Source organism: Meles meles, chromosome 2, assembly GCF_922984935.1.
Source record: "Meles meles chromosome 2, mMelMel3.1 paternal haplotype, whole genome shotgun sequence".
NCBI classification, from domain to species: domain Eukaryota; kingdom Metazoa; phylum Chordata; class Mammalia; order Carnivora; family Mustelidae; genus Meles; species Meles meles.
In genome coordinates this window covers 143,347,850-143,367,375 of record NC_060067.1, presented here as the reverse complement: position 1 = coordinate 143,367,375, position 19,526 = coordinate 143,347,850, and the positions used below count along the sequence as shown (strand labels likewise).

The 19,526-nt window shown below is 48.1% G+C and overlaps 1 protein-coding gene across 2 annotated transcripts in view; it reads left to right on the top strand.

Moving 5' to 3' along the window:
• The window catches only part of FHIP1A (FHF complex subunit HOOK interacting protein 1A), a 228,112-nt gene that overhangs the window by 201,783 nt on the left and 6,803 nt on the right, over window positions 1-19,526 (top strand). For both annotated transcript variants that reach the window (XM_045993518.1, XM_045993525.1), the window contains 5 exons: window positions 164-243; window positions 9,412-9,602; window positions 12,017-13,159; window positions 18,298-18,476; window positions 18,836-18,974. In XM_045993518.1, coding sequence (XP_045849474.1) covers window positions 164-243; window positions 9,412-9,602; window positions 12,017-13,159; window positions 18,298-18,476; window positions 18,836-18,974 — 1,732 coding nt within the window. The remainder of the gene's footprint in view (window positions 1-163; window positions 244-9,411; window positions 9,603-12,016; window positions 13,160-18,297; window positions 18,477-18,835; window positions 18,975-19,526) is intronic.

Below are 19,526 nucleotides of genomic sequence, written 5' to 3'. Positions count from 1 at the left end.
CCTTCACACACATTCTTCACACACATACACAACAGGAGCATGTTTTTCTCAAAGCTGCTAAAAAAGGCCATTTTATTTTGTAATTCTGATTTATTTTCCATCTGTGGGGAGTAAAGCTATCCTTCCAATATGTGAAATAGAATGTATGTTTATTGCTTCCCAGCTCTGTGTGGTGTCCCTGGCGTTATTTAGAACTCTTATCGGTTTACATTGCGAAGATGTGATGTTACAACTAGTTCTAAGGTGAGTTGCCCCATCTTTTGTTCTCTCTAAAGGAAAACTCAAGTCTATACTGTTGCTAATATATTGGGTGGGGGGGTGAGTAATAGAAGCTAAATAGGGGCCTTGCTTCTAAGGAAAAAGGTTACCAAGGATATGAGTCTAATTTCTCTATTATTTCCCAAAGTTAATTTTAGTTTTACTAACAAGAGTTTTTAGGGGGCTAAATACATTGTATTATAATATATCCTCCTGGAAATAATAGGCTCTCTGGAAATCTACAGACTCTGAAAGCTCCTCTGGTCTGCGGCTGAGTGACCTTCTCCTGAAGTACATTTCTGGGGGCATGTGGTATTGGAAATGACTTTCCCAAATATGAAATGTTCTTGATATATAATTTCTATGACTCTTGCTTTCCTAATGGTACACCGACAACGTGCACTCTCTGACCTCAGAGGATGTTTCAATTAAATTCAGTAAATATTTAATGAGTACTTCCTGGGTACAAGTCAGAAGAGAGTAGAGCATGGGGTAGACAGATTGGAAAGGACTTCTAAACAAGGTAGAAAAAGTATGACCTCCAGAAGTATAGGTGAGAAAGGTTTCGGCAAACAGCTGTTATTTGAGGAGAGGTGTCAGGAAGCAAAGTGGACGGCTGTTAGGATGACACTGATCTGGTTTGTTAGGCAGAGGACCTCAGGAACACTGAATCCTGCCTTGGCCCAGCTCTGCCTCTCCTTCTGGGGTCCCACAGGGAAGCATCTGCTTTGGTAAAGGAAGAGAGGAAGAGTTGGCTGGGGTATGGGCCTCCTACCTCTCTGTCTGGTGGTGTGGAGGCAAAAAGGGAAAAAGCCAACCAGGGCTGCCTAGCACACCCTTCTCCCTCCTCCCCACTTTCATGGATGTTCTGACCCTTCCTTTGACCCCTTCTTGGGAATGAGGCAGAAGAAGCCTAGGGCAGGGGAAAGGGAGGAGACTTGGACTGCCCCTTTGATGGATTATGGGGTTTTGACATCACACCGAGGAGATGGCATTCCAAGCGAAAGTGACGACGTCTCCAGCATGCTAGCTGTGGAAAGGTAGGGGGATGGCGAGGTGATGGTAGGGCAGGAGCACAGGCTACACCCAGGAACACGTCAGAAATGCAGGAGCTTGGCCTTGTGCCAGGTGTGCCAGCTCGAACTCGGGGGGGTGGGTGGGACCCAGCGAGCTGTGGTTTAACACTCTCTTCAGGGGATTCAGCTACCCCGCCAATTCTGAGAACCACTGGTTGAAGGAAGGGTACAGTGTTGCTCGAGCCTTCTACAAATGGACTGATTAAAAAAGCCAGGCTGGGAAAGGTGGTGGCAGCGTCCTGGTGGAGCCTTACAGAGTCGCCGTTTGATGGGAGAGCATCTCTTCTTCATTTTCTCAGTGTAAACAGAGTCTTAGGGGTTTAGAAGAGGTCATCAGTCACTGATCTTAAGGCACTGGCAAAGACCAACTCTAATCATGAAGAGAGAGCCTCGGTAGTCTGGCGAGGACATTTGGGGTGGAACAGCCCATCCTGACAGGATTGCTTCAGCCGCCCGTCTCGTCTCTGCTGACATGACGGATGCATTAGCAAAGCCTGAACATAATCCGTCATAGACACTTGTTAAAGCCCTTTTTTATTGCCAAAAACCAGCCTTTGGCTCCAACAAGGCTAAAACCTGATTATATTTAGTATATGTGCTGCCGAAGCGAGCACCTGATTATATTTAAATGTTAAATTCATAACCACTGCTTCTTGGGTGGCACATAACACAGCCGTCCTTCTCAGGGGCCCTGGAATCCTGCAGAGCTTCTCCCCTCTGAGTGGCCATGTCAGATGGGGCCCGGCTGCTGGCCTCTGGCCGTTCGGGACCTTCCACACGGGGAACGAACACTCCTCACCTTTGTCTTCTCATAGAGTGGTGCTCGTTGTGTTCAGAACTGTCCTCAGAGACGACATTAGCTTCTTTTTGAGACCCAGGCATGTACCACGTGAAGGGGAAGAAATCAGCTCATGTCTGCAACATTTCCGTGTGGATCAGGGCTAGTCAGTCGTTCTGCCTGGGGTCATGGAAGACTTGTCCCATGTAACCACCTGCTCTCAGGCTCTCTGAGGTGACTGCCTTCCCTGTTGAGGGTGATGGGATGATATGATGATGATCATGGCCCTGGATTTAATATTTTATTTTTAATTCCTCCTCACTGCCTGGGGGATGCCACTAGGGGAGCGGATGAGGGGACGTATGTGGGAGTCAGGCACGTGGTGGCCTTGTGGGAAGCCTTTGCTTCCTGGTCTCTGACCTCTGAAAGGTGGGTTCCTTCCCCTCTCACATTTTAAATTATTTTTAATTGTCGTAATATACATAATGGAAAATTTACCACCATCACCGTACAGTTCAGGTGTACTGAATATATCCACGTGGTGGTGTGGCCCTTGCTACCATCCACCTCCCGCTCCCTCGCCTCGCCACACCAACATCCTGCACCTGGTCTACACTCACTGTTCTCCCTCCACCTGCCCCTGGGGCTGCCCTTCCACTTTCTGTCTCTGTGCATTTGCCCACTCTAGGGATCTCAACTACGCAGAGTCATACCCTTTGGGTTCCTGAATCATTTCACTTAGCGTAGTGTCTTCAGGTTGTTTCCTGTGTGAGAATTTCCTTGCTTCTTAAGGCTGAATAATACTCCACTATTTATGTTGTTTATCCATTTATCGTTGATGGACCTTTTGGGTTGTTTTCACTTTCTGGCTCTTGTGAACAATGCTGCTATGAATGTGAGAGGGCAGATACCTCTCTTCAGCACCCTGCTTTCAATTCTTGTGGGTGAGTTACCCAGAAGTGGGATTGCTGAATCATATGGCAATTCTACCTGAAATTTTTTCTGCTTTCTGTAACAACGGCACCGTTTTACGTGCCCGCCAACAATGCGCCAGGGTCCTCCATATCCCCGCCGACACTTGTTATTTTGTGCCCAAGAAATGGTGTTTTAATAATCAAGCAAAAATGGCAGGCAGATTTGAAGAACCAACTAGAGCTCTTGGAAATAAAAACTGATTATTACAGTGAAGAGTCAAGGGTTTGGGTAAATAGTGTGTAAGACAGAAATTAAGTGAGAATTAATGAATGAGGAGCTAGATTGAAGAAGTTACTAAATTTGCAGCAGAAAGCGATAAAGAGATTAAAAATATGAGGCCAAGGCTAGGATGCTGGCAGTTAATCTGATAAAGGGTAACATATCCCATTAGAGTGAGAGTGAGCTGGTGGCTCAAACTTGACCTATTCTGGTTTTCGAATTCCTATCTCATAATAAGGTGTTTGGGAGAATTAGTTGTGGTGGGTGTGTGAAAAATGTTTTGAAACATTGTAAAGTACTACACAAATTTAAGGGAGGAGAATTTCCTGGAAAAGACATCTTAAACTAATGAAAACATTGTCTTTTCTGATTTAGAATCTGTACAGAAGCAAGGACAGTGAAAAATCCTTCTTCTTCTAGTCATTTAAACTTTATCTGAAGGGACATAAAAAACCAGATTTATAATCTATCCTTTCTGTTGTTGCCACGGTGGTGGTTCAAGTGTGTGTGATAGACTTGTAGATCGGAGAGGCGGCAGAGCAGACAGGATTCTGCGAATCCATTTAATGAAGCTATTTGTTAGGTGATAAATAGTAATGACAGGACAATTTTTGTTGCAATCTAAATGCTCTTAAATATTGATATTTCAAAGTGATTATCCATTTGTAACTGATATGTTTCTTTCAGTTAGCATAGTATCAGGAAATGTAAGTTGAAATAAGGTACCCCCAAAGAGAGGCTATTTTAGTGGGCGAAAGCCAGGGAGAAGCTGCCCGCCTCCATGGATGTGATGTACAATAGGTCAAAGTCAGGCAGAAGATGCTGATAAGCAAGGAAATGACAGATCACCCCATGTTCCTGGACTTTTTTTTTAGGCACCCCCCCAAAACAATTAAATTTTTTTTTTAAAGATTTATTTATTTATTTGACAGAGATTGAAAGTAGGCAGGGAGGCAGGCAGAGAGAGAGGAGGAAGCAGGCTCCCTGCTGAGCAGAAAGCCTGTGTGGGACTCAATCCCAGGACCCTAGGATCATGACCTGAGCTGAAGGCAGAGGCTTTAACCCACCCAGGCGCCCCAAAATTAAATATTTTATTTATTTATTTATTTATTTATTTGACAGAGAGAGAGAGAGAGAGAGTGAACAAGCAGAGGGAGCAGCAGGCAGAGGGAGAAAGAGAGGAAGAAGCAGGTTCCCTACTGAGCAGGGATCCCTGCCCCAAGACTCAATTCTGGGACCCTGGAATCATGACCTGAGCTGAAGGCAGATGCTTAACTGATTAAGCCACCCAAGTGCCGCCCCCCACCCCGAAAAAGTTTTTTTTAGGATTTTATTTATTTATTTATTTTGAGAGAGAGAGAGAGAGAGAGAGAGAGAGAGCATGAGCATGCTTGGGGGTGGGGTAGGGGCAGAAGGAGAGAGAGAATCTCAAGCAGACTCCACGCTGAGTGTTGAGCCCAATGTGGGGCTCGATCACATGACCACAATGATCGTGACCTGAGCTGAAATCAAGTCAGATGCTTAGCCCAATGCACCACCCAGTTACCCCTAGGCAAAATTTAATTGCTTAATACCCTGAATGTCATTTCTGAATATTCTGGTAGGGCATTTTTTTTCCCCCCGAAGTGCTGGTCCACTGTCAGGTATTTGAATTGCATTGCCTGTTGTGTTCAGATAGATAGATGATTTGCTTCAAGAGAAGCTGTGTGTCCACTTCAGGAAAATGTCCATCTTGTATGGGAGTTAGGTGTCTGGGAGGAAAGTTCAAAAGAAAATAAAAAAAAAAAGAAAAAAGGTAAGCCAGTGTAGCGTAAGATGAATAGGAGAAATATGGTCCAAATATCTTTGAAAAACAATCTGTTAAAATGTACTGATGTTGCTTTGTAGATTTGGGCCTACCCGGGCATTGCTGAGGTTCTCACCACCTCTTAGAAGCACCTTGTTCCTTCATCGTGCTTACTTCACTGCGTCGTTTTGCTTGTGTTGCCCGTCAGTGTTGCGAGCAGTAGGCAATATATGGGCTTTGTTATTGATTGCCTGTCACTGAGCTGTTTCAGAAGCGATGATGATACTTGCTTCAGGGAGTGATATCCAGGGAAACAGACAGTAGGCGCAGGGTTGCCGAGGGTTACTTGGGAAGGTGATGCAGAAAGGGAGGACAGGATGGGCAGTATCGTTTTTTCCTGCTGTATTGTAGGACAGCTTTGGGTAATCTGGGTCTCTACAATTAGATAGTTATTCGTTTTTTGTTATTTCTACTACTTTCCTCTATTTAAACAAAGCATCCAAACTGAGTTAGTATGAATGGATAGATGGCTTGATGACAAACACCTGTACTGAATTCCTGAGTGACTTTTCTGCTATCCATAGCTACTTCGTTGTGATATTTGACATTAGGGCATCTTCTGACATTCATTCTGTTCCCAGTCTTTCCCTGTAAACGCTGGGAAGACAGAAGGTCAATGCCTGGTTTTCCCACACTTCCCTCTGGGATAATCCTTCATTACAGAGACACACTAGAAGTACTGCTTTGAATACAAGGTGGGGTAGGGGTTACCCATTTGAACTAACTCTCCATTTTCAATTTGATAGAACCTCTCCTTCAGCCTATAGAGGAATCTCCCTTTATTTGATTTACTCAGAAGAAAATTCTTAGTTTCTCCTGAAAACATGGGTTTGCAAAGCTGCAAATTCCCAGTAACTCTTTATTCTAATATAATTTCACGCTACCCACTGGTGATATTTGATAAATAGCTTTATTAGGTTTGATCCAGTGTTCCATTTTTTAAAAATACTTCCAAACGAAGAGTAGAAATCTGTGTATATCAACTTAAATCATGAACCATGCTTAGTTTGAGCTGTAAGTCGTCATTGAGTTCCTGCAGTATGTGAAAGCGTCAAAGCAGTTTATTTCTGAAATAATTAATGATGAAAATAAGGAGACAATAAATCCTGTGTCATCTGAGTTTCCCTGGGCCTCACCAGCTTGTGAGAACAGAACAATTCCTATCAGCAAGCACATGGTGTGTTTCTTCTGACCCTCACCCCTCATGTGAGACCTTGGTCTGAGGGAGGGCTTTTAATGCATGGTCATGAACAGGTCTGTCCCCCACCGCCGTTGCCACAGCAATGTCTGGCATGGCCTCTTCTGGCCCCAAGGCTCCTGTGGTTGGTGCATCTCCCTCCGCCCCAGCCCGACCCCCTCCCGAGGCTACACTGCCCACCCTTGTGCCTCAGGTCCCCCACTGTGCCCATGCAAACAGAGAAGAGAAAGCCCCTCTCCTCCGCATCCTTCTGTCACCAGAGTGTCTCTGCTCACAGAGATCCTTGTGCGAAGGACTCCTTTATCTTCCACCCACAACTTCTGTTTCTTCTTCGTGGGTGTTCAAATACAAGACCACAAGAATTAGCACAGGCCTGCCCCTGTCCCATACTGCCCTCCCCTCTCTTTCCCTTTCTGCTCTTATGACCTTTGATTTCCATGCACTCTAGCTTGAGAAAGTAGACAGGTGGGGTCTGTCTTCGTCTTGGCCACAGCAAGTTGAGGTGTCTGGTGTGTGTGGGTCTGGTGCCCGCGGGTGTGGGAGAGAGGAGGGGGACTCCCGGGCAGAGCACTGGTTGGACAGCTTGGTGTTCTTTGAGAACAGAAGGGGTAAGTGGCAAGGTTGTCATTTCATACCTTGAGAGTTATTAAGACCTTTAGTGTAGGGGCGCCTGGGTGGCTCAGTGGGTTAAGCCTTTGCCTTCAGCTCAAGTCATGATCTCAGGGCCCTGGGATCGAGTCCAGCATCTGGCTCGCTGCTCAGCAGGGAGCCTGCCTCCCCGCTCTCTCTCTGCCTCTCTGGCTACTCGTGATCTCTGTTAAATAAATAAACAAAATCTGGGGCACTTGGGTGGCTCAGTGGGTTAAGCCTCTGCCTTTGGCTTAGGTCATGATCCCAGGCTCCTGGGATTGAGCCCTGCATCGGGCTCTCTGCTCAGCAGGGAACCTGCTTCCTCCTCTCCCTCTCTCTGCCTGCCTCTCTGCGTACTTGTGATCTCTGTCTGTCAGATGAATAAATAAAATCTTTAAAAAATTAAATAAATAAACAAACAAAATCTTAAAAAAAAAAAAAGCTCTTTAGTGTAAAGTACCACAAAACAAATTCAGTCTCTTTTCCCCCTTGACTCAGGCTCCAGCAGCCGGGCAGCCTTTAATATATCTGTAGGTTTCCTCAGTTGGAGCAACAGGAGATGTGGGAGAGTTGTTTTCAGGCCTCACTCCATACCCTGAAATGTGTACTTTTATCTCTTTCACCGAATCCTTCATCATGGCTTGTTTTCATCGGCACTGCCTCTTTCTCAAGAGCTAAAAACAGAACCAAAAACATTCTGGTTGATTGAAGATTGCGGTTGTTAAAAGAAGGGCTCCGGGTCCTTGGGAATTGGCTTCTACATTCGCAGGATCCTTGGCTCTGGTGTGTTGCCTCCACCCCATTTGTTCCGTCTTTGTTTAAAGAAACAGGATAGTCTTTCTCCCTGCTCAGAAAGTAAGCCATTTAAGCAAACTTTATTCTGCCCATGAAGCCTACTGATGTGCTCTAAGAGTCAGAAACCATTGCCCAGATTGTTTTGTCTCTAGGTTTGTAGTGATATTAAGATATTTTGATCACCAACTCAAAGTGTTTTTGTTAAAGGGGGCCCAGTCCTCCTTGGTGAGCCCTTGGCCACTGTGATGTGATTTATAATTAATACATATTTGGTCTACATCTTGTGTCTGGCACAGAGCTCCTAAAACCTTTGGAATTTCCTAGGTGATGAGAGGAACAAGGGTGTGTTTATTATGTTAATGAGGCAACACTAGGACCCAAATCTAAGGATGGAGGCTGGTTGCCTGGAGACTGAACCATGTGATCAGAGGGTTAGAACTCAGTCCCACTCCCCTGACCTCCAGGGCAGGGGAGAGGAACTGGAGGTTAAATCTGCTGCCAGTGGTCAGTGATTTAATCAATTATGTCCATGTAATGAAGCCTCCCTAAAAATCGAAGAGGATTGGGTTCAGAACCTTCTGGGCTGTTGCACACATGGACCTGTGGGCTGAAGGGCACACTCAGAGAAAACATGGCTCTGAGCCCTTGCCCCACACCCTTCGCTGTGCATCTCTTCCTTCTGACTCTTCCTGAGTTCTCTCCTTTTTAAATAAACCAGTGATCCAGGAAATAAAATGTTTCTCTGAGATCCCTGAGCCACTGCAGGGAGGTTGTTGGAACCTCTGATTTTAGCGGGTTGGTCAGATGAGGCTGGCGATTGTCATCTGCAGTGTGTGGGGGGGAGGGGGCAGTCTAGTAGGACTGAACCCTTAACCTGTGGGATGCGATGCTGTCTGCGGGTCGGTGAGGTCAGAGCTGAGCTGAATTGAACGACGCCCTGCTGGAGCATTGCTTGCTCGTCGGTGGGGGAAACCCTTCCCCCTCTCCCTAAACCCCATGTTGGAACCGGAGACCAGAACACTGTTAGTCACCGTATTTTGTGAGACGAGGTTTGCACTGTCGAACGGGTCTCTGCCTTTTCATGCAACTGCAGTCATTCAGTGCCCACGATAAGCCACCATTTCTGGGATTCTAAAGCAAACTTATAAAGGAGGTCCTCGCTCTGGTAGCACGTTGTACTGAGGAGGCAGACACGGAAGTGATTATGACTCTAGATGACAGCGCATTGGTAGAGGCTGGTGAGTATAGCAGAGGGAGGCCGTGGCTCTGTTGAAGCAGGAAGCCCAGAGGCCTTCCTGGAGAGGGAAACACTGAAGCCGACCTTCATGAGATGACAGGGCATTAGTGAGGAAGGAAAGAGGAACATGGTAGGGGTGAAGTTCACACTGGGTTTAGACCCATTAGGAGGGGAGGTGGTTTGTGGAGGTTACAGCACGGAGGACCTGACGAGCTCTGCAGAGTCGGGGTTCTGCCAGAAGAAAGAAGCCCTTGGCAGGTCTTAAGCGACGCGGTGATTCCTGGGGGCTGGTGGGACAGCTGTGTTGGAAGCGGGGAGAATGAGTCCGGCCCCGGCTGGGGCTAGGCTGTTGGGAGCGGGCTTCACAGAGGCCGAACGCAGCCCATGTTGTCCTTCCAGGTACCTGATCCCTTGCAATCACATGATGCTGAGTCAAAGGTGGGCCGTGAAGGAGAGAGACTGCTACTCTGTGTCGGCGGCCAAGCTGCTCGCCCTGACCCCCGTCTGCTGCTCCAGCGGGATCACCCTGACGCTTGGCAACCAGGAGAGGGATTATATTCTCTGGTCGAAGTGGACGCACGATAGTGCAGGTAAAGGGACCTGGCTAGTGAATGGAAGGATGCCAGGTGCCATTCCTCCTCGGGGTGTGTGTCTCTTTGGGCAGACAGGGTATAATGTCCTGGGTCCCATTTCTTTTATGAACCCCTGGGTGGTTGGTGGTTTTCTTCTGCGTCTGGAGTTATAGCCACTTTGTAATCAATGTGCATTGAGATGCCCACCAGTCCCCGGGTCAGTGTTCCCAGACTTTTATTGACACAGAGAGATCACAAGTAGGCAGAGAGGCAGGCTGAGAGAGAGGGAAGAAGCAGGCTCCCTGCTGAGCAGAGAGCCCAATGCGGGGCTCGATCCCAGGACCTTGGGATCATGACCTGAGCCGAAGGCAGAGGCTTTAACCCATTGAGCCACCCAGGCGCCCCCCACACTTTTATTTTAACTGGGCTTCCTGGTGGCCTCCTCAGGGTATGGATACAGAAACATGTACCAGCAGGTCTTTTTAAACAGAATTGGGGTGGGGGCGTGGAGATGGTTCTAGCTAAGATTTTAATTTCCCTTATTTTAATTTCCAAAGTGACTCATTTGTGGATGCTTGCCTGCCAACAACATATCACTGTAAAACTTAAAATTTGTGAGATGAGGGATGCCTGGGTGACTTAGTTGTTAAGCATCTGCCTTTGGCCCAGGTCATGATCTCATGGTCCTGGGATTGAGCCCTGCATCTGGCTGGCTCCCTGCTCTGTGGGAAGTCTGCTTCTCCCTCTCCCACTTGTGTTCCCTCTTTTGCTGTCTTTTTCTCTCTATTAAATAAATAAAACCTTAAAAGAAATTTGTGAGATGGCAGCAGGATCTGATTCATTTGATTAACCTACTCTGGGCTTTAAAAAAAAAATAACACAAATATTCTGTTTTTTTAAAAATAGGAATTATAGTACTTGTGCTGTTTGCCAGCTATAGTTGATCATCTGCGAGTAAACTTTAATTGGTTAGCTGGATCAGCCTGGTCTCTCAGGCAGGCAGCTGTAACGAAGGGGGATTTGTTTACGCTTAGTGGTCAGAAGGCTGTTTCAGTTTAGGGAGGTTCCGCCTGACCTTGACCGCTAGGAAAGAGTCCAGCTCTGGGACTGACCCCAGTGTTTCCCGTTCGTATTCTGATGTTCCCCAAACAGTGTCATCCTGTCTACCCAGGTACCGTCCTGTCCGATAAAGTGTATTTCATCTAAGAGTGGGCTCCTTGACTAAGAAAATATCAGGGTGTTTGGTGTCAGTGTAATTGTTACAAATTAAGGTTGTCACACTGATTCTTTAAATAAAGGTACAGTGTGTCATGGAAATTAATAATTTATGTGACAGGGGAACAAGTTGTATTTTAAAGATACTTTCCTCTTAGGTGCTAGTACAGATACCTTCTATTTTCCCACCAGTAGTCAGCTTTTAGAACCTATTTGAAAATTGATGTTTTTTTTTATTTACTAAGAAAGTTGTTTCAAGAATGATTCTGGGGTTGACCTTGCTGCAGAATTCAAAATTTAAGTTAAGCAGACAGTTGCCGAGTGCCCCCAACTTTGGCCACATTCTTTCCTTAATCCTGTGAAAAAATAGTGCTTCCATTTTACAGATGAAAAAACGTACTCAGAGGAAGTGACTCGTCCAGGGTTCACAGCTGATAGGTCTTCTGATCCCCAATTCCACGTTCTTTTGGATTGCTGTCCAGTGCATGGGTGCCCTAATGGATGGATGGTTGCATAGGCAGGCAGGTAGACAGGTCATGTCATGTCCAATTCTGGCCCTGCCTCCTAGAGATTTAGATGACAAAGAGACAAAGATGCTTGCAAAGGTGCGGCATCAAGCAAAGTGAGCACAGAGGCTGCCCTCAAACAGATCTTCTGTCTCTGAGCCTCAGTTTCTTTGTCTGTAAATGGGGCCAATGCTATCTGCCATAGAAGACTGTTGGGAGGAGCAGTTAGTGTTGATAAAGCACCCGCCGTAGGAGAAATGGTGAATTTCTAGGTCTCCTCTGGCTGTGCTGAGGGTCGGGGTTCTGTTACCAGCATTCCCTCTTTTTTTCTTTTTTTTAAAGATTATTTATTTGTTTATAGAGAACATGATGGGGGGAGGGTTAAAAGAAGAGCGAGGGAGAGAGAGAATCTTAAACAAATGTAGACCTCGATCCCAAGACCCTGAAATCATAACCTGAGCTGAAATCCGGAGTTGGACGCTTAACCAATTGAGCCACCCAAGCGCCCCCTTAGTGTTCTTTCTTAAAAACAAATAATTTTTTTTATTATTCAGAAATCATTTAATCAGAAATTATTAGAACTAAAGTAGCTGGTGAGACAGAATCTTAGCACCCGCGTGAGTCCTACCTGCATCCCCTGCCTGTGTTGCCTCAACTCTTGTAAGGGCAAGAGAAGGGCTCGTTCTGATGTGTCTGTGCCTCCCGTGGCAGGGACCGCCGAGCAGCCACCGGCCGAGGCGTTCTCTCCGTCGGCCTGCATCGTGGAGTACGGCAAAGCCCTGGACGTCAGCTACCTGCAGTACCTGTGGGAGGCCCACGCCAACATCCTCTGCTGCATGAGGGACTGCCGAGCCTGGTCCGCCCTGTATGACGGAGACTCTCCCGACCCTGAGACCTTTTGCCAGGGTCTGACAGAGGACAGTGCTCTCACCCCTACCTATCCGATGTTCCACCTCCCGCAGCAGCTCCCCAGGAAGACCGGCCGCGCGCTGGCTCCAAGAAAGGACAAGAGCCAGACGGAACTGGAGTGGGATGACAGCTACGACACGGGCATCTCTTCGGGGGCGGATGTGGGTTCCCCAGGGCCTTTCGATGATCTGGAGAATTCAGGCCCGCCGGCACCTGTCGATCCCCCCAAACACATCCAGGAGATGAAGAAGAATGCCATCCTGCTCTTCAAAGGGTCCTACATCGAGGAGTCTGACTTTCAGGATGATGTGATGGTGTACAGGCTGTGTGCCGAGAAGGACGCTGAGGACACACGGGGTTCCCAGGAGGGGAGCGCAAGGCCCTCCAGCCCAGGCCAGACTGAGGATCGGGGTCCCCCCCTGAGCAACGGCCCCCTGCCCCGTGCTCAGTCAGAAACAGACTCAGAGGAGGAACAGAATAGAGACAATTTAGACCCGTTTCAAAATGTATCTGAGGAAACGAAAAAAGAAGACGAGCCTGAGGCAGCCCTAGAATCAAACTCCGAGTCAGTGCCTCCCCTCTCCGAGGCGGAACACAATTCAGACCCAATGGAGGTGAACCCCGGGGCTGACGATTTCATTGCCCAGTATGACCAGATCATTAAGGAACTGGATTCTGGCACCGAGGGCTCGACAGAACAGAAGTTCCCCTCCCTTGATCTCTTGAATCTCTCGAAAGAGCAAGAGGGGAAGGAAGAAGAGAGCGAAGGAGAAAAGGAGGAAGCAGAAGAGGGGAAGAAGGCCCTGGAAGAGGAAGAGGACGACTTTGATTCTTTTATAGCAGAAACCCCCTCCACGGATACCGTGCCATCCCCGTTTGGGGCGAGAGATGAGCCTGCCTTTGCTAGTCACCGTCCTGTGAGGACTCAGAGCACCCCATTCACAGGTGATGATCTCGAATTGCTTTCTGAGTTCTGCTTTTGAAAATACATGTAGGTGTCGTGACAGGAAAGGGGGGTAGGGGGAGGGAAGGAGCATTATCAATTTTCTTAACAGAGGGGGCCAAGTATTTCCGTGAAGAGCAAAGAGGGGTTTCATTTTCAATTTATTTTATCCTGTCATTCTAGCAGTCTTCCCCCACCCCAGCCAATCAGAGGATACATTACACAGTCGAGAAACTACTTCCCATGATACTTGTGTGATAAAGTAAGGGGACTGATGAAACCACACCAAAAAATCCAGTCTCATTATTTAATAGCCTCATTTTCTTTAGTTTAATTACTTTTTGTCCACAACGTGTGTTTTGGGATGTATTGAAGAAATGATGGCGGTCTCCCTCACAAGAATGTATGCTGCACGAAGGTGCGGGGGTTGGGTTGTTCTCTGCACTCCGTTCTCCGTGCCTGCTGAGTAAATTTGGCTGTGTACACACATCAGAGACCATGGGCATTAGTTACACCTTTGCTTGGGAGCTCATTTCGGATCATCACAGAACCTTTCCGCAAAGGGGAAAGACCCACATAAACCTGTAACTCTGGGGGAGAATGGGCGTGTCCAGTGACACACCCCCAACAACAGGGAGCAATCCTGTGAGAGCCGAGGGCCTAGAACAGGCTATCGGATAAGTGGATTGAGTTGAGGAATTGATAGAAAACATCCTGAAATAGTAGCTAGTAAAATTTGAATCTGCCTCCCAGAGGGGACTGGAGGGGAGTGTTTATCAAACACAGGGAAGGCTGGGGCGGGACCCCTGAACAGTGTTCAGGCAGCAAGGAGAGGTCCTGCTAGGAGTTGACCTCACAGAGGGACAGACCGTAACCTTGGAGTCGGGCCTGTGGGGGGATCCTGGCTCTAGTACTTGCAGCTGTGAGGTCCTGAACCCTCCGATTGCTCCTGTGGGGCCAAAATGAGCTTGTGGGCGCAGGGGTGTGTGTGTGTTGTTACTGCCCTTGCTGCAGACCGCCCAGGGCTGCCTCTGCTGACGCTTGCCTTTCCCTGGCAGGCAGCCAGCAGCTGGGTGAGTCTATACCAGGCTCCACCTGCTTGGGTCACCCCAAAGAGGAGAAACCATGTTATCTTTTGGTCCAGTGGGGAAGGCTTAATGTGATTTCAAGTAGCTCTTGCCCCTCCTCCAGGATTTATTCCTCTATTTACTGGTGCCTGACAATTTATTTAAAGAGGGAGAAAGCTTTTAATCCCACATTGAAAAGGCTTGAGGTTCTAGTTGAGGTAACATTTCAGTGTGAATGGGTTTCAATTAAAATCCAGTCAGTCAGTCCATCATAGTAAGAAGGATTAGATAATCTCAGTTTTCCCAGGAGATAGGGGGGAAGGGGAGGGGAGGGGGCAGGAGGGCCCTGGCTGCTTGAAGGAGGGGCAGAGAGCTTAGTGTGGGGGAAAGGGATACTAGTCCCCCCATTTTGCCTGGGGCCTGCCCTTGACTCTGACCAGGTGGACATCCCCATTTTGCAGTTGCTCTCCTGGAAGGAGATGCCAGGAAATCCCAGCTTTCTTAGAAAGGAGCTTCAGCCCTGGGAAATATATAGATTGAGGAAACAATGTCTAGTGTAGGGCAAGAAATAAAAGCTAATACAACACCTTATTAAATACTACCAATATTTTGTATAGGATACACAGGAGAACCAACACAATGTAATGTTTTTTGATAGAGGTAGTTTTAACTAAAACTTTGCTTTTTTTTCCCCTCCTTTGAAATTCATATGCAACTTTAGGAAAACATCTTTCCTCCTAACTTTGTAGTTTTGCAACTTCTGAGTGTTCTGTAGCAGTAGGCTTAACTTCCATCCCTCCATGGGATCCTGATTTCCCCTGAAATGAATTCACTGCTCAGCAAAATCAAAGCATTCCATTTCATTTATCTAATTACTTTATCTATGCACTCAGCAACATTTGATTTATCTCCTAATACTTGGCAGGTTCTAGGCAAGATACTAAAGACAGGAAAATGAAGGAATTCCCAGGCTTTCAGAGGAGACATGGACAGAGAACTGTACTCACTTAGAAATGCATTATTAGTGATTGTCTGCCACGCTCTAGAGGACCCCCAAGCGGGGGGAATGGGAAAGACTTCCCGGAGAAGGGGCACACATGGCGGACAGGAGCTGCCAGGGAAAAATGGCCGGGGAGGATTGCCCTGGGCAGAGGAGACAAGGGTCAGGAGATGAAGGAGCCTGGCCATGTGTGCGTGGGTGTGTCATGCGAGGCAGTGACGTGTTTGAGACGGGAAGCCAGAAAGCTCTGGAAGTGAGATGGGGCTGGCGGTGGGGAGGTCTTTGGGCTAAGCTGAGTAACAGGGGCCATGTGCAGCCCGGGAGTATTGCAGTTGGCAAGTAATGAGACTGGTGTCTGTGTGCAAGGCCACCTGGAGCTCACTGCAGGGGATGAGGTGCTGTCCGAAGAGCGGGCGGAGACGTTTATCACTGGATCAGAATTCAGAATGCCCTAGTGCTTTGTTCCTGGGAACGTGCCACGGGCTGTATGCATACCTGTGTGCCAAGACATATACACAAAGATGTTCACTGCAGTGTCGTTTATGATAGAAAAAGACTGGAAACAACCCACATGTCCACTAGGAGGAGACCATTTGACTAACGTACCCAAGGCAACCGAATAGCCTGTGGCATTGAGATGAAGGTGACAGGTTGCTCCGTAGTAGAGGGAATGCAAGAGGCCGAGCAGTGTGGGGAGAGTGCTGTCATTTGGTCAGATAAAACCCCAAACCAACCAGGACAGACAGACACACACACACACACACACACACACCAACCAGGACAGACAGACAGACACACACACACACACACACACGCACGCACACACACACACACACACACACACACACACACGGTGGGGAGTCTGCTTGTCCTAGAAGAGGAGAAGAAAGAGAAATGGGCTGTCCAGCCCCGAACACAGCTGCGGCTTTCTGAGTTGTAGCTGAGTTTTTTTTTATTTTCAGCAGCTTATGAGTTTCCCCTAGCAACTGTTTGTTGCTAAGCAGTTTTTTTTTTTTTGTGCTAGAAATCAACTGAGACTAAAAGGGGAAACTGAAAGGGTTTCATGTATGTTTCTCATTGCACATGGTAAAAAATTGTAATTAATGTCATTAGTGCATTATGACAGTCGCTGGCCTTGACCTAATGATCTGTTGTGCAAGGGAGATGGTGTTGCCACTCACTCTCCACAGGGGGCTGGGTGGATGTCCCTGCCTGAAAGAGCGGCAGATTGGAGCTGGTCTGTCCTGGCCCTGTGCACTCAGCCACCTTCCTGTGAGCAGGGTGGCCCCGTAGGCCGAGGGTGGCATCGGCCGTGGGAGGGCAGTTGTGGGCTCACGTCAAAGACGTGTTTATGGGAGATTCTGCCCACCTGAAATGACTTAGGTCACCCATCCTTGCTCCCTCTGGAGGGAAACAGAGCCTGAGCCAGGGACTGCAGGGGCTTCGGGGTGGGATAAGGGGGGTGGGGGTTGGGATAAGATAGGAAAGGCTGGGCCTAGTAGAGGAGGGCAGCCGTTTTCTCCCTGTCCATCTATCTGGCTAGCTTGAATGTGATGTCTTAAGAAGAGTTACCAGTTTCATTTCTGGGGATTTTGCTGAAGCCCCATGAAGTTGCTTCCAAGTGGGATCTAATCCCATTTCTGGTTGCACTGCATTTGACCGAGCCTCCCAGCTGTGTTCTGTGAGCAAGGCCTCTGCCAAGGCTCTTTATTTGAAGAGGTCGCTGAACGCCCGTGTTGTGTGACAGGACCCAGGAGCTCTGTCCCATCCCAGAGGTGGGGAAGTTGAGGCTAATGTAAACACACAAGGGGCTGGTCCCTTTTTTGTTCGAGTCCCCTACAGAAACACCCTCCATCACGGCAGCGATGGGAATCTTGCCGTCATCTGTTACTTGCTTGGACGGGTAAGGTTTAAGATTGGTGTTGCTGTTCTTTGAGGATGGCTTCTGTTTTCTTGTAAAGGGTTTTACTCTCTCACACCACCAAGGCTTCCGAATGAAGCATCTTGTGGTGAAGTATGTTTTTATTAAACTCGTATTAATGTTGGTGACATCTTCACAAGGCATGTTTATTCATCAAGGGCGATGGCAATGTGCTTTTGTTAGAAATATGCCATGGTTTCCAGGCATCGTCCATAGCTCTGCTGGGGGAAATACAGAATATGCCTTCATTTTGTTTAATGGATCACTTTTATGGTAAAAATGGAAAACGTCTTCAAGTCATTTGTTAATGCCAGATTAATTTTTTTTGATTTTTCACTGTCTTCAGTGAATTCTAACATAAAGCATATTAATTTTCTAGTGATCCAAATTGATCAAAGCTCCTTTTTGCCTAATTATTTGTGAGTGGCTTTTGTAGTCCTATGGCTTTTCTTTCTTGAGGAACCTATGACACCTCAAACTTTACCTTCCAAAAGTGAGTAAAGTTACGGCCCAGGCCTCATTCAGCCCTGGCTTGTCCCTTCCTCCCTTTCTTCTGCCTTGTGATATTTGATGAGACAGAATCTTTCTCCTGGTACTCACTGGGGACAGATAGTCCCTGCCGATGGCGTACTGTTTACGGTGCTGCTGTTTTGTACCATAGTTCTATGTGTTTGGTACCATAGTTCTATGTGTTTGGTATTATTTACTAACATAAAGGCTTTTTCTGTTACTAAAATGTACATACACACAGCACCCCAGTACGTGCCCTCCTGAGGTGAGGAGCACCGTGTGTTTGAGTTTGGCAGTCCCCAGAAAGCCAGCAGCAGGACGGAAAAGTAGGTTTTAATTTCTAAAATGAAATTACTTGTCCTCTGGCCTTTGTCAAGGGTTGCGATAATTTCCCAAGTATCTGAGCTGCTCGTGGAGTGAAACTCGCAGCTCCCATGCGTGTGTGTCTGCTTTCTCTTGCTGGGGGTGGTTTGTTCTGGGTTTTTGGTTGCTTCGGGACACGCTGGGGTGCCCCCTTGGTGGCTGGGTCTGATTTGTACCTGGCAGACCCACCGTTGGGAGCCGGCCAAGCGGCTCCTTTGCTGCGGAGGCAAGATGTCCCCGGGGCCAGGCCAGCCCTGAGGCCATGTGCTCTTCCCGCAGGCCCCTTCATCAGCGTGGTCCTGTCGAAGCTGGAGAACATGCTGGAGAACTCTCTCCACGTTAATTTGCTGCTCATCGGGATCATCACGCAGCTGGCCAGCTACCCCCAGCCGCTGCTGCGCTCCTTTCTGCTCAACACCAACATGGTCTTCCAGCCGAGTGTGCGTTCTCTCTACCAGGTAGGTCGCCGAGCCCACATGCACCCCTGTCGGTGTCACTGGGGTGCGTGAGCGGGGTGCCTCCCCCTTGTCCTCCGGCGTCGGGCTGTTTCTCTCACTTGCCTCCTATTCTACTTCATTTGCTTTCCTTCCCCATCCTATATGCTGGTTGTGTCGATTATTTGAGACAGATTGCAAAGCCCTGTTGAGTCTGAGGTTTCGAGGGTGCCCCACCACGAACACCCAGGCTGTTACAAGCAAGCAAATGCCCAATATCCTAAAATTTCCTGTGGCGAGGGCTGCCCCTGAGGGATGCATTGGAAGCGGAGGCTGGAATTCCACTGTGCAGTATTGACATCATTAAGTGTCGTGTGTGACAGGTCCTCGCGTCGGTGAAAAACAAGATCGAGCAGTTTGCTTCTGTGGAGAGAGACTTCCCAGGGCTCCTCATACAAGCCCAGCAGTACCTGCTCTTCCGAGTGGACATGTCTGACCTGACCCCCGAGTCGCTAACCAAAGGTAAGCCAGGGGGCTCCCCTGGGTCTCTTCTCCAGCTCTTCCTCCACATCCCCAGACTCCTTCCTGGTTGGGGTCCGCAGACGCTATGCTGGTTCCTGGGCCTTCAGAGCCTCTAAATACGTTTTCCTGTTTACCCGACAGTGAGGGGCCTCCCCCAAGTGTCCTTCCAACTTGAGAGAGGTCCCCTCTGCACGCAGCTGGCCTGCTCCTGCCGGGAGGGCTTCATAGGGCTTTGGTCTCCCGCCCCAAAGGCAGGTGGGGGAAGGAGTGCTGTGCACTGTCGCTTGGCTAGAATAAAGACCTTGGCACATGTGGGCTGACAAGAGGCATTATGGGCACACTCAGAACCCTATTTGGCCGATCCTACCCTGAGGAGGGCATCAGTTCTCTTTATTATGTTTTCAGAGACTCTCAGGCCCCAAATATTGGGCTGGCTTTTGCTTGTCCCCACACACACACACCAGCCTTGTGGCAAGTGAACAGTGGGGATTGTGGGGCTCTGGGTCCCAGGCTAAAGGCATGTGATCACAAACAAGATTGAGAGTGAGAAGC